Below are 25,303 nucleotides of genomic sequence, written 5' to 3'. Positions count from 1 at the left end.
GTGCAGAAAAGAATTCAAGGGCGAGCCACTGTTGAGTAAACATAGATTTATTTAGATATATACTCCATAGAGTGTAGGCTGTTTCAGAAGGCGAGAGAAAGGCCATGACATGTAGGGGTTGGGTGCTTAAATTAAAGTAAAAGTAGGTACACACTCCGCAGAGTGCGGGCCATCTCTGAAAACGAGGCAATGAGAGAGGTGGCCACGCAGTGTTGCCAGTTTTTATGGGCTCAGTAGCTTCACGTGCCAACAAGTGGGAGGACCATTCCAACTACCCTGGGGAAGGGGCTGGGATTCCCAGGAATTAGGCCGCCACCCACTCTTTGACCTTTTATGGTTAGCCTCGAAGCTGTCATGGCACCTGTGTGAGTGTCATTTACCATGTTAATATTACAGTGAGCATATGATGAAGCCCAAGGTCTACTAGAAGTCAAATCTCCTGCCAGTCTTGAGCCTTAAGGTCTGCTGGGAGTTGAATCTTCCTCCATTTTGGTGTTAATTGCTGTGCCATTCCTTGAATGGCTGTGCCCTGCCCCCTTCCCTCCTGTCTCAAGATCAGGACATTGGAGGAAATGCTCTGGAAATGTCCAAGGTGGTCAGTCAAAGAGTAAAGAGCCTGAAATTGAGACTGTGGAGGGGGCGCAGGTATTGATGGTAGAATCAGTCATTCCCAACCATGAGCAGTTTGCCCCCAAGGAAGGGACATTTTGCTGTTGTCTAAGGACATTTTTGGTTGTCAAAACTGGAAGGGGAGAAGATGGTACAGACATTTAGTAGCGGTCAGGGATGCTGCTGAACATCCTGTAACGCACAGGAGAGCTCCCACAACGAAGAGTGATCTGGCCCCATCATCACCAGTCCCAAGGTTGACAAGCCCTGGTCTAGGGTGTGATCATGGGAATTAACATCTGGGATAGGCCTGAGGATACAATTATTGGAGAAGATAAAGAGGCCAGGGTTTTGGAAGGCTCTTCTCATGACTAATGGAATCTCCAGGAACTATGACAGATAGGAGATCTTTCTATCCAGGGGTAAGAGGAAGTTAACTAGCTGGCATGGAGTCGTTTCATTTCTCTGGAACTAGCTGACTGGCTGGAGTTGGAATTCATAATCCTGGCTCTGAGAGCTACCTGTCCAGATTAGCTAAAGAGTGATGGTATGTTGTTGTTTTTAAAAGCCACCTGTTTATTAACCAGCTTTGGCACAATTAAATTGTCTGCCTTAAATAGATTGTCTGAAAGCCCATTTAGGAATTTGGTTGGTCTGTTTGGTCAAAATTCCATGACTGTACACTTGGGCACCTGGCCTAGTTCCATCTTTAAATAACGTCTCAGGGTAATGTTCTTGGAACCAGGCCTTGTGGCAGGGGTCTGGTTTGAGAACGTCCTTGGGAAAGTTTATTTGTCGACTTTAAAAGACCGTGGCCTTCCTCGCAGCGCTCGTCATGGTGGAGAAAACGAGTCGAAATCACACAGAGTAACTAAGGGTTATGCGCCAGTGCCGCTCCCTGGGATAAGCCGGTCCAGTCGTCCAGTCTTGTGCTTTGTCCTTCATTTTGAACTCAAGTGCCCCAGGGCTGCTTTCTGCCTACCCACAATAGCTAGGAACGTCTTTTGTTTGCTTCTTGTTTGAAAGAAGGGCTTGTTTTGAGGTTTGGACCACAAATAATAATCCATTGTTCCCTAGAATAATAATCTACCCTCTTTAGCAGAAAAAAATCTGCCTGATGCAGTGTGGCTATCAGTTTATTTAGAAGAATGGCCAGAAGTGCCCATTGTTTCCTGAGGATAAACATTTGGAAGATGGTTGGGAGGAGTGGGGGAAGCCTCCTGTTCTCCTTGGCCTGGAGTCAGAGTTGAGACATGAGGAAGAAAAAATTCTGAATATGACCGTCAGCCCCGGGTGACAATACCCTCCCTTATTCTGCTCATCGGTTACATTCTAAGAATAACTGGAACACTGCACACAGGGATTCTCTCCCAACTATTCCTTTAAAAACTATCTTCTTTTGAAGACGGGTGTTTTTAATCTTTCCCGCACAAGCTCTCATTGTTTCCACTTTTAGGCCAACTAAGCTTCTTTCTAACCTTCAGTCACGAAAGTGTCCTTTTTGAGTGCAGGTTATTTTACTTTAGCAGCAATCTCTGAATTCCTGCAGTTGCCTCTTATTACAAATCTCAAAAAAAGCTGTTTTTATGTTCCAAGTAGTAGACATTTTAATTACTACTTCCTGAGCTTCTGCTGACTGAAAAAACTCGGTGGGTACATGAAAATGTGACCCAGCGTGGTCAGCTGTTTCTTGAGTACACACATATCCCGTGCACTGAAGTCTCACAGTAAGTAAGATTTCACTAATGAGAACAAGATAAGTTATGTACTTTTTTTTTTTTTTTGCTTTAAATCCCTTATGGGAAAAGGATCAGTTCAATAATAAACATGGCTTTAAAATGAAGTGATATCTTACCTAGAATAGTTTTAATTGTTTTAAATATGGAAGATGAGAACATTTCCACGTGGTTTCAGTTGAAATGTAATGGGTGAATATGAGAATAATTTTAAAAAGTAGAGGGGAGGGTATAGTTCAAGTGGTAGAGCGCTTGCTTAACACTCATGAGGTCCTGGGTTCAATCCCCAGTACCTCCATTGAAAAACCAAATAAATAAACAAACCAAATTACCTCCTCTTTGCAAAAAAAAAATAGAAAAATAAAAATATGGCCTCCACGTCAAAAACAGGCCACCAGAGAAGTCTGATGAGATGCCCTTCAGTAGACGAAAGGATAAACTGTGGTCCATGCACACAGTGGCTGTTATTCAGCAATACAGTGAACGGGCTGTCATGCCACGAAGTGACACGGAGGAAGCTTAAGTGAATATTGCTAAGTGAAAGAAGCCAGTATGAAGAGGCTACATTTACTCTCTGATTCCAACTGTAGAATATTCTGGACATTAGTGCTACGCTAATGCAAGATGTTAGTAATAGGGGGAACTGGAGCTTGCAGGAAAGGGGAAGGAATATCTAGGAGCTCTCTCCTTTCTGCAAACCTCAGACTGCTCTAAAAGATAAAGTCTATTAATTCAAAAGAAAACGTAACTATTAGGTATAGCTGGACTAGTAAAAAATATCTTCTTACTAAAAAAAAAAAAAAAAAAAAAAACCAAATCCCAGACTCTCAGCCAGTTATCCTGTTTATAGGAAGTACCTGGCTATACAGTACTCCGCCAGAAATGTGTAGTACACCGTGGCGGTGGATTATGGTATATGTCTGGTAACGTTCTTGTATCTTTTCTTTGTCCTCTGATAAAGATGCACAGTGATATTGATGCTAATAAATCCCACTCCTTAGCTCTCCCGTTCCTCTCTCCCCAGTGACTGCTGGCGTGTCGGCCTTGGAGGTATATACGCCAAAAGAAATCTTCGTGGCCAATGGGACGCAAGGGAAGCTGACGTGCACGTTCAAGTCTACTAACATGACCGGCACGTTGACGTCAGTCACCTGGAGCTTCCAGCCGGAAGGAGCCGACACCACTGTGTCGGTAGGAACGACTGTCTGCTCTCTGCTAGTCCTGCCCCCCGGGGTGCTTTCCTGCAGTGGTGTAATTAGTGATCCATTCTCTGGATTGTCCACTTCCAAGATGACTGAGTTTGTTATCTACTACAGACTTCAAGGCCCTTCTCTTCCTTTGGACCCTCTAGGAAAAAATAAGTTCAGCATCCCTTAAATGCAGCTTTTTGTCAGTATCGATACATAGGTGCTGGGTTGGAATACATACCTGATTTCGAAGTTTTTGAGCGGACCTGTGTCCCTCAGGATGTATGAAAGGGAAGGATGGAAAGGTGAGGTACAGTCAGAGATTACAAATGTAGGTAACTTCCTCACTGCGTCCAGCTGGGTATGACTCTGTGTAAAACAGAGTCCCAGAGTGAGTGAGGACAGGAGCCCACACAACTGTCGTGCAGAAGCAGAGCCAGCTTCCCATTGACATGGCATTGTTGCAAAACACGTGTCCTGTGGATGCAGAATTAAACACACACATTTACTCAGGAGGGTCCAAAGAATTACTGAAACCGGTGAAGATTTCCCCCTGACACCTTTGGCCAGCCTGGACGTGAGGGCATTGTTTTATCTCTAGAAAGTGAAGCGTCATCGGGAAGACACCCACAGGTCATAACTTTCTCCACAAGAACAGTTCCGTTTATGCTCAAAACATTCCTGTCTTTACACACCTCAAGACTTAATATTTAAGAACATGCTGGATTTCTGAGTAATGTTTTTAGCTCATCAATTTATACTTACACACCAATCCGATTACAGTTAATTCCAGAACTTTCAGCTACTGATACAGGGTCCTTTAACTCCCAGATGTCAGTGCACAGTCAGTAAGATGAGCTGGATGCTCTTCATTTTTATAGATTTTCAGGAAAAGTAAAATCAAGCCTGACATGCCATCGGTGGCTTTTCTGGTCCATGAGATTAAGATCTGCATGTCTAAAACAGAATTCATCTTTTCTCCCCTCTGCTTCCCTTCTCTGCTGGTTCTTTTTGGGTACTTTTGTTCCTCTAGGGACTTGACTTTCTAAATCTTCAGAGTTGTGGGGTTTTTTTGTTTGTTTTTTTTTTCTGTCCTTCCATCCACCATCCACTACCCTTCCCTGCCACCCCTCATACCCATCCCAAGAAATAAGGACATTTGCAGGTTCTTCCTACTTTGTTTTTGTCAGTCTTCCTGCTCCTCTGCTCTCCATTAAGTAATAAATGCTGTTCCGGGACTGGCGCACTAGCCCCCTTGCTTATTCCTCCACTTCAAGTCGTCCATCTTTCATCCCACCCCTATAGTCCGCCAGGGACCTCGTCTTACAGCGGTGCTTCCACCTCGCCCCACCCTCGTCCAAATCCTCGCAGGTCCCCGCCGCCAACCATACTCATCTCGGCTTCACAGCTCCTCCCAGGTCGCCTCCAGCCCCACGTCTGTCCTCTCATGGGATCACCTTCAGTCTTAATAAAAAGTGCTTTATGCTTTGTTTTTCCACTTCTGAACACTTGCCGTTTAGGTTTTACCCCATCCCCACATTCTGATGTCTCCGTAAGATCTCTTTTGACCTTTTTAGCTGTTCTTAAACCTCACTCCCCACCTTATCTGGGCCAGTCCTGTGAGGTAGCGTCCCTTTCTATGACAGTTTTTCTCTTCTTCATCTCGAATGTAAGTATTTTGAGGGTAGAGACCTATCTTACACCTTTGGTGACCCTCATGGTTTTAGCACCATGGCTTGTACTTAATAAATATTAGTTAATTAGGAGATCTAGTCCCTTTTTTGTGTGTGAGCTTTTTTTTTTAAACCGTTTCACTTCTCTCTTTCTTACTGGTCTGACCAAAGCATTGTTAAATCAGTTCATTTCAGCAAACACACCCAGTTCCTGTGATGTGCTAAGTGCGGAGAAGTATGGAGAAAAACAAAGCTTAGACCCTGCCTTCAAAGGGTGCCTGGTCTAACAGGGCAGGCCGGCTGCGGGAGGGCTGTGCAGACACAGCGGTGGGAAACAGCGTGGTGTGGGTCTTCATGACCAGTTGAGAAATGCAGGGCAGGGAGTGTTTGCAGCTGAGGTAGGAAAGGAATGCAGAGGCCAAATGCCACAAGGACTGGTTCGCTAAGCTAAGAGTTTATGGTTCATTTCCTGGTAAAGAAGAGAGGCTGAGGAGTTTGGGGCGGGGGAGACATGATGAGACACAAGAGGCATTAAATAGTGGAAACAGCTTAAGCTTTGAAATCAAAGCTGGATTTGAATTCTCTCTCTAAGACCTGTGACTTTGATTAAGCCACTCAGATTTTCTGAGCCTCACTTGCGAAATACCTGGCAGGCGAATCTCACCTTGCAGGGTGATTCTGAGCATCAGAGCATTACTTTCCATGGTATTGCACGTTTCTGCACATCTTGCAAATGGAGGCACTGGCTGCCTTTCTTGTACAGTGACTGACCTTGGGAGACAGACATGGCGCCTCCTGTGGGAGCAAAGGACAGATCTGCTTACTGTCCAATATAGTAAAGAGGATGTCTCCCTTTGGGGCAGAGGTCAGACAAGCTTACTGCCCATTGTAAAAAGTTTGAGTTTCCCAAGCTCGGGGCTCCTTGGTTGTGATGCAAAACCTCTGTGCACAGCGTCCACCTGAGCCCCTCCGTGCCATCCCTATGGGGGGCAAGGGCCACAGATAAAAACATACTGCTTGTTGTTTGTAAGTAATAGGGTCCTTTGTCTCCAAGTCTTCTTCATGAGAACAAAGACTTCACAGGAGTCTTGTGTCTTCTGCCAGCATCTGTAAACCTGTGGCAGACTAGCTGGGAGGGTAAAATCTCAGAGCCTTCACGGTTCCTAACAAGCATGAGGTTATATTAAGTACAAGGTATATATTTGATAAATGGTTGTTGTTTTTTTTTTTTTCAGTCATCATTTAGGCATTAGGTGGAGGATGAATTAGAGGATCTCAAGACCAGTTAAGAGGTCATAATCCAAGATGATGAGGGCATAAAGTCAGGTTCATTGGGAATTAAATAGAAGAGAGAAATTTAGTTGATAAAATCGACAGAATTAGGAGATTAATTGGATGGGAAGGAAGACAGAGGAGTCAGGGATGACTCCAACGATTTATGGTTTGGGAGACTGGCATGAAGCCATCCAGTCAAGGTGATGCCCAGGTGGAAGGTGGAGTTTATAGGAGAGGGTGGGGACAGCTGGGTGATACAGTTGAGTAGGCAGCTGGGGGAGGGATCTGGAGCTCAGGGGAATGCTATGGATGAGAGAGAGGTTTGGGAGTTCACAAAATGTAGATGGCCATTAAATCATAGGAATGGGAGAGATTGCACAGGGGTTTCACCTTCCACAAAGGGTTCTGGAAATGGTGCGTTGGATTGCCAGCGGAGCTCAGTCATTGCCCAGTGCTGATTTCCACCTCCAGACCCACTATTGCCCCATCCGTGAACTAGAGCAAAGCAAGCCTCCAGCAGAGCTGCTCAGATGGAAGCAGGATGGATCCCTGCCCCCACTAGGCCTGACCTTGCTACCAGGGGGCTGAGTTTGACAAAGTTGCTTTGAGAAATAAGTTCCTTGGCCAAAAGCAGATCTGAGGAGAGAGTGTGAATGGAAAGAGAATGGGACTAAGGGCTGAACCTGCAAAGGCAGGTGGGAACATTCTGGGTTATCTGGGCTGTGTTCCTTTCACACAGCCATGACTTTTCTGGAGGAAACCAATAAGTAAGAGGCAGAAACACATCAGATTAACTGATCTATGATAATTAGGCTTATTTTTCTCGATACCTTTGTGCATCATAACGGTAAGCTTTGTGAATTAATGCTGAAACCTTTGGACCCTCTGGCCTCAATCATGGTGTCAGAGCATTGGCTTTGAAGAGTCAGGTAGCCTTGACTTTGACTCTGGATCTACCACCTGTTATCATTATGACCTTGGGCAATGACTTCTTTGAGCCTCCATTTCCTTATTTATAAAACTACAGGGTAATTGCCATGTCGCTGGGATACTGAGAGGATTAAAGGAAATGTACAGGTTTATTTCTTCAACCGAAAAACAGGGCTGAGCTCCATGGTTTCATAGCTTAGGGAGTCTACTATGGTGTGGCACTTCTGAATGATGTCTTTTTAAAAAGACCCTTTTTCACAGCACGCCTATAACAGAGTTTCGAACTTCTGCCTTTGAGAATAGCTCACGTGTTCCTTTTTTCTAATTGCAGTTTTTCCACTACTCCCAAGGGCAAGTGTATGCTGGGAATTATCCACCATTTAAGGACCGAATCAGCTGGGCTGGAGACCTTGACAAGAAAGATGCATCAATCAGCATAGAAAATATGCAGTTTATACACAATGGCACCTACATCTGTGATGTCAAAAACCCTCCTGACATTGTCGTCCAGCCGGGACACATTAGGCTCTATGTCGTAGAAAAAGGTACCTCCTTGAGTATTTTTGCAGCAACAATGCAGTCCCCTTCGTCTCATGCTCAGTTAGAGAATAGAGCTTACATTTTAAGGTGTGTTTGAAAGGGATATTTTTGCCATACAGTTATGCTCCCTGTTTCCATGGACCTGCGGCTCTATCGGACATGACTAGGGGTCAGGGAACTCATTCCAGCTGGAGTGGCCGATTTCTCCACTTACATACCTGCTGCCTGGAGCGTATTGATCTGATTCGAGGACCGTGAATTTTTCAGTGTTCATTAGAAGAAAGACCAAATTGCTTATGGTTGGATGGGGTGGATACTGGGAAGGAAGGAGATTAATACTGTTTTCACTTTCTACAGGAGAAGGTTTTAATATTGGCAAAAACAGTACAGCCATTTCTTCCCTTTTTCAAGACTAAGTGGGAAATGCAGGTTCTGGTGTCTCATTTTGAGACCAAATCTGCTTTTTTTGGAGGAGAGATGGAGGTGAATTCACATCCCCAGGTTTTCTTTGATTTTAGAACGTTGAGAGGGATTGTGTATGCAGAAATGTTTTCAGTTCTGAAGTTCATTCTTTATCAGCTGATAACTTATGTCATCGATTAGACACCAGGATCTCATTATTTGGATAGTAAACGAGTGTGTGGTAATTGCTGAAGACACCTGTTTATTCATTTAATAAAATTCCATTTCTTTTGTCTGTAGCAATGTACCTTCAAACTGTTTTGTTCTTTCTCTCTAGAGATTTTGCCCTCCTTTCCAGTCTGGGTGGTGGTGGGCATAGTGACAGCTGTGGTCCTGGGTCTCACTCTGCTCATCACCATGATTCTGGCTGTCCTCTATAGAAGGAAAAACTCTAAACGGGATTACACTGGGTAAGAAACCCTGCTTTGGGAGGGGAAGGGTGGAGGGAAGGAATCAGAGTTTATGAAAACTTCTATACGTTTTATGGAAAAAGAATTGTGAAGAATTAGCTACTGTTTGCTTTCTCGTCGGAATGGAGCCGTCATCTCCTTAGAAGGTGTTCTGATGTGGGCAAGCGGAAATTAGTGGCCTGCTATTTTACGTGGGCTGTGACACTAATCCCCATTCCAGTTTCTTTCTTAGGTCTGCTGAAATGAACTGCTCAGCAGCCTGTGCTCTGTGTTTCAGTAACGTCCACTCTGCAGCTAGTGTTACTAAGCCACAGACATCACTTACCCAGTATGAGTTTAATTTGAATCTCTTGGTAATAATCTCATAAGGTTCATCTTTTCAGTTAGGTAAATATAACATATAATTATAATATAATGTGTAAGAGGAGTTGTGCTGATAAATGACCCCCACATGTGATGATGCAGGGCTTTTCCTGTTTGTGGTTTTGCAAGCCGTTTCCTTTCTTTGGTCATTCTCAAATGCGTGGCTAGACTCATCCAAACTGGGATAATAAGAGTTGAACACCAGAGTACACCAGCAATATAGAAAAGCAGACTTTCTTTTTGTTCACGGCATCTCAAAGAGAACACATTTGAGCATAGGGTGTGTGTCTAATGCAAGGACCTTCTCTTTTCATCACTCCAGCTGGAAAGCCAGCCCATAGACGCTATGTAGAGCTCACGTGGTAAGACAGTGTGAAGGCTGGATTCACGCTGATGCAGCACGAGCTGTGTCCCAGGTGCACGGAAGGGCCTGTGACCTGAGAGGATTGCATGCCCCGGGCTCCCCTCTCTTGGGGTTCTGCTGCTCTACTTTTCAGGAGTGCTGTGTTTTAACGGGTTTGAGTGTTCAAATTTCAGACACTACTTGCTTGAAATGTTTCTATTCTGCTGACTGTCCCTGCCCCCTTGCATGGTGAGTGCTTTATGGTGAAATACAACTGGGGCGTTGGTTTTCAACGTGAGACTAATCCAGGGCGGTGACACATGCCAGTCTCTGTAGTTCATGCTTTCGGGTTAATAAAGGCGCGGACATGTGTGCCTGAATCCTGCATGGCATCGTGAATGCTGCTGCTCGTCTTCTTACTTTGGTTTTTTCTCCCCTCCCCTACCTGTGCTACCTTGGTGTGCCGGGATCAGATCCTGCTTATCTTCCACTTCTTAAGAAAAGCTGACATAGACGACACATTGGGACTGTAACAGGGTCTCCTCTTCCACTCCCACTAGACACATGGTAACTAATCACATTGGCCGTTGCTGTTAATATTCATGTGTATGTATTCAGCCCATCTCTCTTGTTGACAACTAGCCGGCTAGCTCTGAGCTAACCCGACAGCTATCATGGTTTGTCCACAAATACGTCACGTGTCTGTGTTGGAAACATGTTGAGTGTGCCATCCCAATGAAACTGGGTTGTCAGGTTACACAGAGGTGTTTTGGTCATCTGAATATATATGTTCTTCATGTAAAGTGCCGTGTGTATGTGTGTGTGTGTGTGTGTGTGTGTGTGTTAGTTTTCTTTTTTTAAACATGAATTGTATTACTAATGAATGAGACCCTCTTTGTGTTAGAGTACTCAAACCGTTTTGGTTTAGGGCATACAGATAGCCTCCCATTTCAGAGAAGACACAGTTTGCAGAATGCATTGTAGGCTTTGGTCTTAGTAACGACACTTTAAATGTGATCCTCTACAAACTCCTAAGATTTTTCAAATGTACATCATAAAGGATTTAAGCTTTCCTGATGACCTAGCCCACTGGGGAATTCCTAGTGAGTTACCTGCTGGCATTCACTTTCCTTGATTTTTTTTTAATAAGATAGGGCTTGCTGTTAAAGACCTCTGTGCCTCTGAAAAAGTTCAGCCTGTGTGATGTGGCATTCCACAAGTTTTTTTTTTTTTTTTCTATTCATGACTTCCTGGACTTTCTTTAGTTTGGTTGCAGAATTGGTAGGGAAGGAAACTGTGGGGAGCTGGGGAATGGAAGGATGAGACGGGTCAAGACTGCGAGCCTAGATCTGTAGCTGTGGTTTTGGAAGCACATTTAGAAGAGCTTTTGCCTTTGATGATCACATAAGTGAACTGCTATTAAGAAGGTAGAGCTTGCTCCTTTAAACCTTGATCCCAAAGGAGGATTGACAGCAGGAGGAAAAAGCCAAAGCCCCAAAAGGAAAAATGTACATTGTAGCCAGAATCCCATTTAGCAGATACCTTTACTGTAAACTGGGGCAAAGAGGTTACACAGCACTGGTTTCTGTACCTCCCCCAGAGTAGCTTCACTGACTTGGAAGAATCAGGGTCAGGGATAAAAAGTAGTTTCAAGATATGTGATTGTTTTGATACCCACTGTTTCGCTGAATTTTGTTTTTATACATCTGCTACCCTGTCTTGTCATCACTTGCATTTCTGTGATTTTTTTTTTGTTTCCGTTTATTTTAATTTTTTTTTTTTTTTTTTTTTTTTTTTTTAACATTTGTTCTCCAAATTGCCACCTCATCAGCTGCAACACATCAGAGAATGTGTCACCGGTTAAGCAGGCTCCACGGAAGTCCCCCTCCGACACAGAGGGTCTGGTAAAGAGCCTGCCTTCTGGATCTCACCAGGTAACAGCTGAATGCAGTTCTGCCCACTGTCCCCCGCTCTGCCCTTTGATGCTCTGCCACTTTCCGCCGTGCAGCAGGGAGTACTGAGCTGTAAGAGACAGACAGAGAGACAGTGACAGACAGAGAGACAGTAACAGACAGACAGAGCAAGAGAAGCAGGGGGGATTAAAGGGCTGGTTTAGGAGGACCATAAGAAAATAGGCAGAGAAGAATCTGACTTGAGTAAAGGTTTCCACCAAACCACCAACAGATTGTTCACAAAAAATGTAGTTCTTCTGGCCCAAGAGAAATTAGGAAATGGCTTTGTCAGATGTAAATGATTCTTCCTTAATTGCTCAAGGAAATAAAGTGAACTAGAGACTATTCTGAGGTACCCTATAAGCCATGGAATTTACAGGAAGATGTAATTGGTATTGATAGTAAAACAGAAAAGCTATTTTGTATGAATCCTTTCAAAGAAATTGACAGTAAACACTTACTGAATAATTAGTAGGCCTGATGAACAAGTAAAGACTTTGGCTTCTACTTCTTATAGAAAGTACAGGGAAGAAATAACTTTTATTTGGAGCTTAGCACAGAATCTAGCACTGTGGTTACTGCTGTGTTTTGGCTGTGCCGGTGTAACTGTAACTGTGGCGTAGCAGAAACTCCGTAGCTTAGTGGTTCTGTTCTTCTAGGGCAGAAAGCACGATAAGGAATTTGGCCAGTTATAACTTTGCCCTGAGGAGGAGGCGCTGGGGGTGTGGTGGGGAGGATGGATTTAAGAGGAAGTGAAGAAAGGAATAACTGTGTTATGTGGACGAAGTCCCCCACATGGGTAGTCCACAGTTGTCATATGTGCTGAAAAAGCTGAGGCATCGTGGTGTTAAATCAGGCTCCTTGTTCCTAGTCTGTCTGTCCAGGTCTTTCATCATCTCTTCCTTCTCTCTCTCTCTCGGATCATGTACTTCAGATACCTTGGTTCGCTTATTTTGTCTTGTGACTGGGAATAGGGTTGTGAATAAAGGCATTAGATTTGCAGACAGGCGTAACGCCTAAAGAAGCCATGGAAACCTTTCCTCCTGCCCTTGAAGTGCCATGGGAGTTGTTCTCCTGTTGAAAACAAACTAGGGGAAAAAGAATAAAAGAAGCGATGGTTTTTAAACACTGGAAAGCAGGTTGTGCGGCACCGTAATCCCTGAGAGAAGGGAAATAAACAAGAGGAGCCCTGTGCTTGTCCCAGCTTAGTGCCTCCAGGCAGTTTCCAGACTGCGGAGCTGAGGGGAGTTGGAAACGGAGCTCGGCTGTCTCTCACTGAATGGAGGAGGCAGAGAGCAGAGTTTGGGGAGGCCAAGGTGGCTAGGATGTAGGGGGCAGGGTACCAGAGAAGAAGAAACCATGCAGAGAGAGAGCTTCAGGATCTGGAGTCGGTCCCTTTGAGCCTTTGCTGAGTACAGACTTGTGCATGTTTGGGCAAAAACTCCCCGTGACCAGAGAAAGAACCGCCTGAAAAGCACTAGGTTTTACAATGTCTGGAACATACACAGGGCTGGGAATCATTTGTGTTCCTAAAAGCCAGAGAGGAGAGAACTCATAACATACAGGGTATTGGTTGGAGTCCTCAGAATGGTCATGTCTTAGAAGTGGGGCTAAATCAGCACCAGATGATGGATACTGTGGACCCACCACAAGGAAGCCTTTAGAGAATCATACTAATGTAAGAGTAATCTACATGCACACCAGAACAAAATCTGATAGTCTTTACAAGAATACAGTAAAGTCCAACATCTGCCAGTGAAAAATTCACAATGTCAGGCACCAGTCAAAAATTACCAAGCATGAAAAAACGAGGAAAATAAAAATACCTAACCAAGAGAAAAATCAATCAATAGAAACAAACCCAGAAATGACATCGCTAATGGAATTCATACACAAAGACCTTAAAACAAGTATTATAAATCTTATAAGTAAACTTAAGGATGTAAAGGCAAGCTAAACAGTGAGGAGAGAATTAGAAGAAGGATCAAAATGGAACTTCTGGAAATGAAAAAACCTGGGGTGGCTTAAACAACAGATTAGACACTGTAGAAGAGAAGTTCAGTAAACTAGAAGAAACAATGGAAACTGTCCAAAATGAAGCATAAAAGAAAGGCTGGGGAACATGAGCAGAAATGCAGTAGTAGACCAGTAGGCCAGTGGACAGTATCAAGCAGTTTGAATGGAGTCTGAGATGGAAAGGGAAGAGAGAAGAGTGAAAAACAATTTAAAGAAACAATAGCCAAACACTTTCCCTTCTTTTGGCCATTTTTTCATATTTCTAAATAACTATACTATTGCTATTTTTAGATTTTTTTTAGTCTGATTGACTCCATATTATGGGAATTTAGCCTCTCTCCCACCAACCCTTCTTCCCAACACACACTTACGTGCACATATATACCCACATGCTTCATCTAAGTATGATTGTCTCACTGTAGTTAGGTAGTTTTTTTCAGTGTTACATGTCCCTGTCTTTTTCACTGTTGTACCACATACATTTGTTTTCTTGTACAATATTTTTGTTTGTCATGGAGCTAATATTTCCTTGTTGTTTATTTGCTTAGTTTTCTAAGTGCGTATTTATATTCCTTCTCAAAACTCTCCAGTTAAAAACCTCTGAGCACATTCAAACACATCAGAAATTCTGTTGGTTTCATTTTATTCTTGGAGACATACTTGTTAAGAGTCTTCTGGCTTTGTTGTGCTTTAGACTGCTGTGTGGAAGTCATCTGGGGCCTCCCCTCCCAAGTAATTTTCTTTCTCTCTTCTTTTGGACCTCAGAGCTTTACCTTTTTAGTTTATTCCCTTATTGTGATGGAATATATCCTCTGTAACTTCTTGAGAAAGGATGCACAGGAGATACAAATTTTGAGGCTTTGTATGAGAGGCAGAATGATGACTTCCAAAAGATGCCCACATCTAATCCCTGGAACCCGTGGGATATGTTACGTTACCTATCGAAAGGACTTCACAGCTATGATTAAGGGTCTTGAGATGGGAGATTTCCTGGATCAGCCATGTGAGCCCAATGTAATCATAGGAGTCCTTAAAAGAGGGAGACAGGAGGATCAGAATCAGAAAGAGTTTAGAGATGCTGTTTTGCTGGCTTTGAAGATGAAGGAAGGGATCGTAAGCCAAGAAATGCAAACAGCTCCCATAAACTGGAGAAGGCAAGGAACCACATTCTCCCAGAGCCCCCAGAAAGAATGCAGCCCTGTTGCTACCTTGATTTAACCCCGTGAAACCCATTTCAGACTTCTGACCTCCAGAACTGTAAGATAACACATTGGTTTTGAGCAGGCCTAAAATTGTTACTATTCTTCTCCCTTAAGCTTGGTTGATAATCTGGTTGGGTAGGATTCCAGGATGGAAGTCTTTTTCCTTCAGCATTTTGAGGCATTGCTGCTTTTTCTAGCTTCCAGTGCTGAGAAGTTGACACTGTTCTGATTCTTCTTCCTTTGTGTGAGACCAGCTTTATTCCCCTTCTCATAGAATCTTTTTTACCCCTCGTGTTCTGAAATTTTATAAAATTGTGGGCCTTTTTTATTCATTGTGCTGGCTACTCAGTGGGCACTTTCAGTCTGAGAACTGTGTCCTTCAGTTTTAGGATACCGTCATCCATTATTCTTTGGAAAATTTCCTCCTTCCACTTTCTGTTCTCTGTTCTCTCTTTTGGAAATTCCTGTTAGAAATTGAATCATCTCCCACAGCAATCCTTTAGTTTTCTTATTTTTCCTGTTTTACAGTTTTCTTCTATCTAGTACATTTCTGCAACGTCATCTTCCAGCTTTTATTGAAGTATTTAATTTCTGCTATCATTTTTTTCCTGATTTTCAAGAGCTATTGTTATTCTCTGATTCTAATATCCTGGATGCGTTGACTTATCTCTCTGAGTATATCATTTTTTTCTTCTGTTTTATATGCGTTAAAAAAATATATTTTCTTCTGTTACTGGATTTTGCTGTTTCTTTTGAACTCCCTTTTTCTTTGATAATTTTTGCCTTTCATGATAGAAGCTTTCCTCAAATGTCCTTGGTTATCTGTTCACACTGAAGGTACTCAAATCTGATCCCAAGCTCTTTGTGCAGAGACAGAGTTTACTGGATCGTGGGCTTCCTGTTTGTATAAAGTGCTGGCTGGCTGTCATCGGGGGGCCTCTAAATGTTAATTGCTAAGAGTCTTTTCTCTTGGGTTAGTCGACTTCTCCAGAAGGAAATCCTCAGATTTCATGCTTGGGAACGGAGCAGAGGGAGCAGAGAGCAGGGCTCACTGCTGTCAGCCGACTTGCCCGCCTCTTCTCAGTGCCAACACCCCACCCTGTGCCTGCTGTCCCTGAGTCAGACTGGCTCAGCTCTCCTGTGAGTAAACCCCCGGGGTTCTGCCCAGGCCTGACTGGCATTTTCTGGAGGTTAGTGAGAAGCAACTCAAGCACTGTGTCAATCTACATTATCATTTTTTCGGCATTTGCAGAATGATACCAGGTCAGCGTTGAGAGGAAAATTCTAGTGTTCCTCAGGGCTGGCTCCTAGGTTCCCCCCACTGCGCTCAGTGCAGGCCCCGAAGGCCTCTTCTCTCTTCAACCTGCTGCAGATCAGGGTTTCTTTACATAGATAAATCTTTTACTTATTTATTAATTTTTTTAGATCAAGGTTTCTGTTCGGTGACACGTACCTGGAGCATCCTTCGTCTCACTCGGTCACTTTTCATCAAGTCACGATGCCTCTTTTATTTTACAGTTACACATGTTGTTAAAGCTCTTTTCTGCCTTACCAGCTTCTGGAGCTTAAAAATCCTTTGCCAGTTAACACAAGACTTGGAAGAGGACTGTGTGACTTCCTTGCAGATTTATCTTCCAATTTTTATTTTACTTAGATTTGCATTCAGTGGTCAGCTCGTAACAGGGGCTGCTCTCCTAGGGTTAAAACACTTCCTGCAGATCCTCCACACAGCTCCTCAGCACTGCAGGGTGTCAGGTGACCCTGGGGCGTGCCGTTACTTGTTAGTTACTTGTCTCACATGCCGCCTTCAGTACGGGTCCCGGAAGCACCTCTCTGTCAGAGCAGTGGAGAACTTTGTGAAAGTTGTTCTCACCAGAATCCTTTTGGTACACTCCACCTTCAGTTTGTTCAGACTGAGGCAGAAAGGTTTTCGCGGTTTAGTGAAAACTCACTTGGCCTGATAGGTTTATCTTATTAGGGAATTGATGAGATTAAATACTTTTTCTTTTAAGGTAAGTTATTTATTTGTTAGTTTGTTAAGACTCAAGTTCTTTCCATCTTAGTCGCTCATCCTCTGCATATTGTCTTTATTCTCAGGTGCCTTCCCTCAGCCTCAAACTGGCTGCTCATGAAAAAAGGCACCTGCAGGAAGAGCTGAATCCACCCCTAGGCAGCTTTTATTACAGAGGAAGATCTTGACCGGAAGCGCCTCCCCAGCAAACTTCTAGTCCCCTTGGTCAGAGTGGCTCACATGCTAATGCCTTTTCCAGTCATCTGCAGGGGGACAGGAATTGCTGCTGGCTTCACCCCTGGGGGCAGGGGAGGGGGGGCCATTTACCTGAGCAAAGGGAGGGTGAACACCGGAACCAAAGGAGGGCTCTTCCAGTGAGCAGAGTGGGAAGCTGAGTTGGGAAGCTGGTAGGTAAGCACTACCTAGGGTTTGGAGAATTCTGGCTCTAGGGAAAAGATAAGTACAACCCTCTCTTTGCGAAAAGCTTAGTTTTGACTGACATTAGTTTGAAATAATTATTGTTATAGTATATGAACCGTTGGTTTTCTAGATCCTTTTCTGGAAATGGTTAATGCTTTGTGTGCAAACGGCAAATGTTTTTGGAGGACAGTGATTGTGTGGAATAGTTACGTACGTGTCAGCTATGGTATGTAGATGTGTTGTGTTTCCCAAACATATACATCATATGTGTTCTCTCATTTAGACCTCATAACAGCCCTGTGAGCTAAGTTCTTTTATTGCCTCTATTTTACCCAAGAAGGCTTAGTTAGGTTGAGTCACTTGCTCAAGGTCAGGAGTTAGTGGCAGAGCTAGTGTTAGACCCAGATCTGTGTGGCTCTGAGGCATGTACTTACTGCGTCCTGCCTGTCCAGTTCTTTTCAGCTTCGTTTTGATAATCAGTTTCATTTATCTCAAAGAACGTCACAGTACACAGCTGTGTTTCAAATCTATTTTGGTGACGTGAAATGAATACTGAAAATGTGTTCTGTGAACAGTCAGCGAGCACATTAGGAGCAGGTGTTCTCGCTTAGTGATACCTCTGCTGGGGTGTCAGGTGTGTTTCCTGCTCATGCCTGAAGGTCCAGATTCAGGTTATAAAGGGCTTACAGAGACTGGAAAGTGCACTTCAGGACATCACATAATAGCTTCTGAGTGATAAATACATGTTTAGAGGTAGATCTCCCTGCTCCTCCAGAACCCTCCCCCTACACCTTCACCAGTATGTTTTTATGTTGGAGTAAGTTTCTTGCAGGTAGAGTTCAGGGATAGTTTTATCTCTAACTGGAACTAAAAGAATAGACTTAGGTCAAGCAATAAAGTTTCTTGAAACATTTTCAGATTATTTGTGTAGTAAATAGTTGGGGAAATACTTATATACAGAGCAGTTTTTCACTTGGTTATTGTAATTCTTTGTGGCGAAGCCAAAAAAGAAAAAAAGGAGGAGGAATGTGAAGATGTACGGTAAAAACAGCTAAGTCAGTGTAGGTGGTGGTGTTGGTGTTAATTCTTGAACACACAAAAGTGAGGGTCTTAGTGATGGCAGGTTCATTTCCATTGATCTGGGTTCACTGGCTCCTCCTGAAGTCCTGAGTGGTTTTTTTTGCCCTCAGAGTATTAGGGTCCTGAGGCAGGTTCCCCAGAGAACCAGGGTACCTTCAGCTTCCAAATCTGCTTCGGAACCAGGCTACAGAGAACTGCTCTAGACCGAGCTAGAGCCATTCTAGATTGAGCTAGATCCATCAGGAGATTCCTGACCTCAGCTCACACCCCAGAATTCCTCTAGATCCATTATTTCATCTGTCCTTTCACCCACCACCTATGGTCTGTTTTAGGCACTTAACTAACAAAGTCTGACCTTAGGACCTTATTCAAATTCTAAGGAGCAAAGGGAGTGAGGACATCAGAGAGTGGGAAGCAATTTGAAGAAACCAAGTTCATTCATAGGAGGGAGTTCCTTTTGTTCTTCAATGATTTCCCGGTCATTTTCAACAAATTGTTGCGTTCTCTTGCCATGAGAGACAGTACTGTCTGACGTGAATGACCTTACAGGTGTTTTAATGTTGACTGACTGTCTCAGGTTGTTCTGTTACTTTCTTCTCTACTTCATCTGTTCTCTTTCTTTTCCACCCTCACAGGGTCTTGGTTATCGATTGCTATGTAACAAACCGCCTTAAAAGATAATGGCTTAACAACAGCCACCATTTATCTGGCTCCAGCTCCTGTGGGCTGGTTGGGCAGACCCTCTGGTCTGGGGCAGTTCAGCTGACCTCTGCTGGCTCACTTGTGCATCTGCAGTTGGCTGGACAGTCTCGTAGGCTGACAGCTGGCAGGCAGTTGGCCAGAGAGACAAAGGACAACTGGGCCCTGGGTCTCCCATCAGCCATCAGGTAGCTGGGGCTTCCTTCACATGGTGTGACCTTCCTTCACATGTGGTGGTGACCGCACGGGTCTCAAGATCAAGGAGAGAGTGGAAGCTGCAAGGCCTGTGGAAATCTAGGGGTGGAACTTGCATATGTTACTTCTGCCACGTTCTGTGGGTTACAGCAAGTGACAAGACTAGCCCAGATTCAGGGGATCAAGAAACAGGTTCTTATTCCTGGTGCGGGGAGCTGTAGCACTGTGTTGCAAGGGTGTAGGGAAAAGCGTTTATATCCGTTTGTACAATCCATCACATGGTATAAACTCCTTCCCCCAGAACGCCTAATGATATGAGGTCTTCTTGTCTGGGAAGTTATGTAATTTAATTCCAGGGTCCGTCCTATTGGAAATGACTGTTACCAGGGATTGGTTAACTTGCTAGAAAACACTTTGTTTTCGTTCTTTTCCTAGTAGTAGAAAATAGAAGGCATTTAAAACCTCTTTTTCCCCAAGATTTACATTTAACTTGCGGCTTTCTGAGTTGGATTTAGAGGGCCTCAGTCTGATTCAGCATTAACAGTGGGATCCATTCTGTTACCCATGACAGGTGTGAGGGTATCACACACTGACTAAAGACAAACACACTGACTTCCACTGCTTGATTTACTTGCTTGGTTGCCTCGGTGTAGTTTCAAGTGTATCGCGATAACAAGACATTCATGACAATAATGCCTAATGTGTATCGAGTGCTGTCTGTCAGGCACTGCTCATTGGTAGATATCATCTCATTTAATTCTCACAACCGCCTTAAGAGGTAGAAGACTATTGTTCGTGCCATTTTAGAGATGAAGAAGCCAGTGCTCGGGGGTTTAAAAACATGCCCCAGGGCACACAACTCATGCTCACCAGTGCTCCTGCCATGCTCGGGAAGAATATCTCATCCACTCAGGCTGCGGATCTGCCCGAGTCCCGCTGGGTCTAGCCCTTGGGTGTCACAGCTCCGCTTTTAGGGCTGTAACCCTTTCAGCTGCGTTTGTCCCTTCCTAGAAGTCAAGGGCCCTGAACTACAGGATCCGCGTAACACACTAGAGGATACAGGTGGTGGGGCTCCTAGGCAGAGTGAGGATGTTTATCTTAAGCCACATGCTTTTGGCTACTGAGCTTATGATTTCAAAGTTGAGAGTTTAAACACAATAGTCGACAATTTAAGGAGAGTATCCCCGGCTTGGAAGAAAAGTTGACTTTGGGTTTTCTGAACCTTCTCTTTTAAAACCAGGACTATTTGGTTGTTGTTTACAAGTTTAGAATCTCTGGGTTGGAAGGGCCTCTCAGGGTTGTGCAGTGCAATCACCTGTCTGATGTTTGAACTCCCAGCCTCCCACCCTTCCCTTGCTCTCCTCGGGGGCCACCCCGGCAGCTCTCTGCCTTCCTTACTGCCAAGGCTAAGACGAGTCCCTCTCCTACTTCAGTCCATCCAGAGCTTCTCCTTATAGCTCTATAGATTGTAGTTTTTGGAGTTTTTTTTAATTATTATTTTAAATCAGGAAAAATGGTTACCTGATCTTAGATATCAAAGAAGCAATCATTTTATTGGTTATGATAAGATTAGACTAAAAGAATCATATAAGGGGGTACATGGAAGAATATTTGAAAAACTTTTAAGTACTTACCTGTTTATAAAGTGACCAATTCAGATTGATTGTATTTTTGGACGGCACTGAATATGTTGGTTTCTTGTATCATTCTGAAAGTCATGATTTCAGCGGGTCTCAGGCTGTTAGGAGTATCCATCTTGGTCCTTAAGACTCTGATCCCCATTACAAGAGGTGAGGAGTTCTGTGGCAGATATTAAGATAAGGGTAATTCCTGAAAAGGAGTATTATATTGTTACAGAACTTTTGAAACAGATGCAAAAGTAGACAGAATAATGTGACAAATCTTCACGTACCAGCTTTAACAATTACGGACATGTACCCGATCTTGTTTTAAAAGTCTGTCCTGGACATGTTGTTCCTAAGAAGGAACATATGTTCCTGAAGACAGTTCAAAAGAGGGAGCTGTTTGCTCCGGAACCCTAACAATACCACCTTTGTGATTGCTTCTGTCCCTGCACCTGACGGGGCCCCCAGTTTTTCCAGACCTCTAATTGTACTTCTCTTCCCCAGGGCCCAGTCATATACGCGCAGCTAGACCACTCCGGCGGACATCACAGTGACAAGATTAACAAGTCAGAGTCTGTGGTGTACGCAGACATCCGGAAAAACTAAGAGACGACCCCGATCATCTCCTAAGCAAGAAACAAATCCAAACTGGACTCTTGGGGCAGAAAAATGTAGCCCATGACCACGTGTGGCCTTGGAGACCTGGGCAAGGACAAGCACATGTTTATTCAGAGAGGGAGAAAAAGATGTGTATAAAGGATGTGTATAAATATTCTATTTAATCTTCCTGATGTGAGGAGCCAGTGTTGCATGACGAGAAGATGGTATGATTCTACGTATATGTAAATTGTCTTGAGGTTTTTGTACTTCCATTCAGGGTTCAATTACAGTTGGGAAAATTCAGACACATTCCTCTCCCCATCGTTTAGAAGTGGTTTGCCTTAATGGAGGCGGCAGCAGATCTTTTAGTATGATACTAGACATGGCCTTTTAGTCTAAGGGCTTAACCCGCCTTAGCATTGATTTTAGCCAGAGAGTGGAGATACTATGAAAAAAGCACGTCCAGGGTGGCCTTCGACCACGTGCACCACCTATTGGGTTATTGTTTTTAGAAAGCGTCGATTCGCTATGCCACCTGAGGACAGTTTGAGAAGTTTCTGTTGGTGTTTTTCTAAGATACAGGGCAGTTTTTAGCTTTCTCTCTTGTGTAGACTTACTCTAACATTACACCCTTCAAGCATATCGTCATCAGAGCAAGCTGTGCAGAGGATTAGCGCCGGAGGCCACTTCCTCCCAGATACTGGTAGATCAACCCCGTACATGGACCTGGAGTAGTGACCCCAGGCGAGGAGCTCTGTACCATTGGGAGAGTAACAGGTATCGGTTTGTATTCTTTGCTGAAGTCCTCCCTACCTATCATGACAGTCCCCATTCAGCTGAAGGAGAGGCGTTTCATTTCCCTCTATGTAGGCAGACACGGAATAATTAGACTGCCAGTCTCCAGCATCACAGAGCTCTCTGCAGAGGGTCGTCTTTATAAAGCTTCAGTCATGCTTCCAGCGAGAGCAGCGTCAGTCACGGTGCGTCCACATAGCTTCCTGGTGCCTCTGGGACCTGTGACATTACAGAGGGTCTGGAGTTTTTAAATCAGCAAACAAGGGTAGTACTTGTGCTTTGGGAATCTCTTCTCTGATCCTGGTTGTCTTATTTTTTTTCTTCCTTTCTCCCTTCTGTTTTCTTCTCCCCCCGCCCCCCATTACATGGAATTGATAAACAATTAGATGAGGAAAAATGTAGATAATTTGGGCATCCTTCCCAAAAACTCACCTTCTGCCGTTGAATGCCCCCGCCCCCATCTCAAACCGATGTCTGTTTCTTTGAACTGGGAGTGAAAAGCCTCGTGAAAATCTTTAAACGTGGACTTCTATTGCCACTCCCCCGTTTTCTGGATTCTTCTGTTTTGAAAGAATTTTTTTCCATTTCAAATGGAAAGCCCACAGTTACAGGAAGAATGCTGACGATCTGGTCCCAGAAGGTGGTCGGGTGAGTGGGGGTGACGGGTAATGTTAGTTCTTCTCCTATGCAGTTTTTTCCTTCCTGTCTTGTCATCCTTGTGAGGGCGTTTGAAGGCCGAATTCTAAGGGAATAAAGAAGGATTCAGAGGTAAAGGTGTGCATGAGGTGATTAGAGAGAGAGAGGGCACACAGGCTATGAAAACGAGCCCCGCCCCGTCCCCACCCCGCACCTGCGATCGATCGTCTATGTTCTGAGGGACTGTTTGCTGTTATTCCCACAAAGGGGCTCAGACTCCCAGCCCCTTTATATGCATGGAGACGGGAGGGGTTTTGTCACCACACGTGCCTGCCGTCTTATGCGTCTGGTCTGGTCGGGTGTGAAAGGAGGACAGGTGCTTGCTGTCCTGTGTCTCCCTCTTCTGTGCTCACAGGCCCCGCGCCGGAGAGGAACACAGAGTCCTCCCCCCGAGACAGCCCTGCCAAGTGGCCAGCTTTGCCTTGCACCCTAGCTCTGTGCTGCCTCCATGGTGATCACTGCAGGAGGCTTTAAGACCTTTCTGTGTGTGGGGGAGGGGGTGGGAGGGGGCTGGGATGGCACCATTCTGCAGGCTGATGCCAGGAGAATGATGCTCTTGGTGAGCCCTCGCCTCTGTCAGAATTGTACTGCCATCCAGGACTTTTTAAGACCAAGTATGTGTATTGAGAAGTGTAGTTTCCTTGTAGTCTTTTTTTTTTTTTAACAGAAAAGGGGCATTCTCCTTTTCCTCCTTTCTTGACAGATCCAGTGAATCTACTAAACATTTCTGACATCTTCTGATAGCAGAAGCCCTAATTTCTTTGCATGTTGGCGAAGTTGCCACGCAGAGCACCAGCTGGCACTGCCGCTGACCGCTGCTGTGGGCCTGCCCTGCCCTGCCTCCCCTCCGGGCCTCCTTCTCGGCCTGGCCTTCTCCTGCCCACCTTTCTCCACCCTCCACTGCTGGACAGGGTGGTCGGTTACGAGCCTCCCACTCTGGGCTGTGACTGACTCATCCGAGGGAAGCTGCTCACGCTTGGGTGTGAGTGCCTCAGGTTTGGGGCTTTTTCCAAAAACCTCTTCACGCCACCTCCTGAGGATCTTTTTTGGCCCTTTCTCCTGTGTCCCAGCATCCCTGTCCCTGGCCACAGATTTGACAACAGTGGGGTTGCTTCCAAGTGGCAGGGCAATAAAGAGACCTCTTAAAATTACACATGATTTTTTCTAAGGGGACATCTAAAAGGGATTAGAGGTTAACATTTCAAACTATCTGTAGTTTTTCAATGGAAATGTATCCAGCTAGGTAAAAAACCATCAAGCTCATTATTTTGTTTTCTTTTTCAGTTGCTGTACTTTTGTGAATATTTTAATACATCTTTTTCAATTACTGGATTGTGTTGCATGCTCATTTTTAATCAAGAGATCAAAGCCCTTTTGTTTATCTTCCTCCAGTCACAGCAGCATCTCATTCTTCAGAAACACCCCCCATGTGCCTGCCTCAGGCCCTTTGCACCTGCCTTTCCCTTGGCCTGGAACACATATGCTGCACATATTTGTGTGGTTTGCTCCCTCACTTCCTTTAAGTGTCTGCTCACATGTCACCTTCTCAGAGGGACCTTCTATGGTAGTAAAAGAGCAGCCTCACCCACCCCTGGCTCTCCCTAAACGCCTTAACTCTGCTCTGTTTTTCTCCGTGTTGAACTATGTATGTGCTTATCTGTTTTCCCTACTAGAACATAAGCACCAAGAGACCAGAACTTTGCAGTTTGGTTCATTGCTCCATCTTTAGTGCATAGAATAAGTACCTGGCATTTAGCACCTGCTCAATAAATGTTGAATGCATAGACGATGGATAGATGGATTCATCCATTCAAATCTATGCTTGAGAACTGTCCTGTGCCAGGCACTATGCTAAGCATAAGGAAATAACACAAAGCTCCTCAAAGAGCTTGTCACAGTAGAGGTGAGAGAAGGTGACACTAGTAGGGACTAATAGCTACTAAGTACTCGCTGTGTGCAGGCACTTGGCACTGTGAGTTAATGCTAGTTGTACTAATGTTAAGCCCACTTTTAGAAGAACAGTGTCAGTAAATCGCAGCAATATTTCTTTTGATCTGCCTCCTACAGTAACAAAAGCAAAACTAAACAAATGGGACCTAAATAAACTTAAAAGCTTTTGCCCAGCAAAGGAAACCATGAACAAAATGAAAATACCCACAGAATGGGAGAAAATACCCACACGATGCCACCAACAAGGGATTAATTTCCAAAATATACAAACGGCTCATATAGCTCAATAAAAAAAGAAAAATCAAACAACCCAATCAGAAAATGGGCAGAAGACCTAGACATTTCTCCAAAGAAGACATACAGATAGCCAATAGGCACATGACAAGATGTTCATCACCACTAATAGAGAAATTCAAATCAAAACTACAATGAAGTATCACACTAGTCAGAATGGCCATCATCAAAAAGTACAAATAATGAATACAGGAGAGGGTGTGGAGAAAAGGGAACCCTCCTACACTGTTGGTGGGAATG

General features: G+C 44.2%; 1 protein-coding gene across 2 annotated transcripts in view; it reads left to right on the top strand.

Annotated features, from left to right (window-relative positions):
• Positions 1–24,151, top strand: part of MPZL1 (myelin protein zero like 1) — a 57,467-nt gene extending 33,316 nt beyond the window's left edge. The window contains exons 2-6 of one of the 2 annotated variants that reach the window (XM_032463802.1): positions 3,370–3,536; positions 7,742–7,955; positions 8,690–8,822; positions 11,360–11,462; positions 21,233–24,151. In XM_032463802.1, the coding sequence (XP_032319693.1) occupies positions 3,370–3,536; positions 7,742–7,955; positions 8,690–8,822; positions 11,360–11,462; positions 21,233–21,334 (719 nt within the window). In that variant the 3' untranslated portion in view covers positions 21,335–24,151. The remainder of the gene's footprint in view (positions 1–3,369; positions 3,537–7,741; positions 7,956–8,689; positions 8,823–11,359; positions 11,463–21,232) is intronic. The other variant, XM_032463804.1, reaches the window with a different exon arrangement.
• The last annotated feature ends 1,152 nt before the right edge of the window (positions 24,152–25,303 follow it).

This window comes from Camelus ferus, chromosome 21 (genome assembly GCF_009834535.1).
Source record: "Camelus ferus isolate YT-003-E chromosome 21, BCGSAC_Cfer_1.0, whole genome shotgun sequence".
Lineage (NCBI taxonomy): Eukaryota > Metazoa > Chordata > Mammalia > Artiodactyla > Camelidae > Camelus > Camelus ferus.
This window is presented reverse-complemented; position numbering and strand designations above follow the sequence as displayed.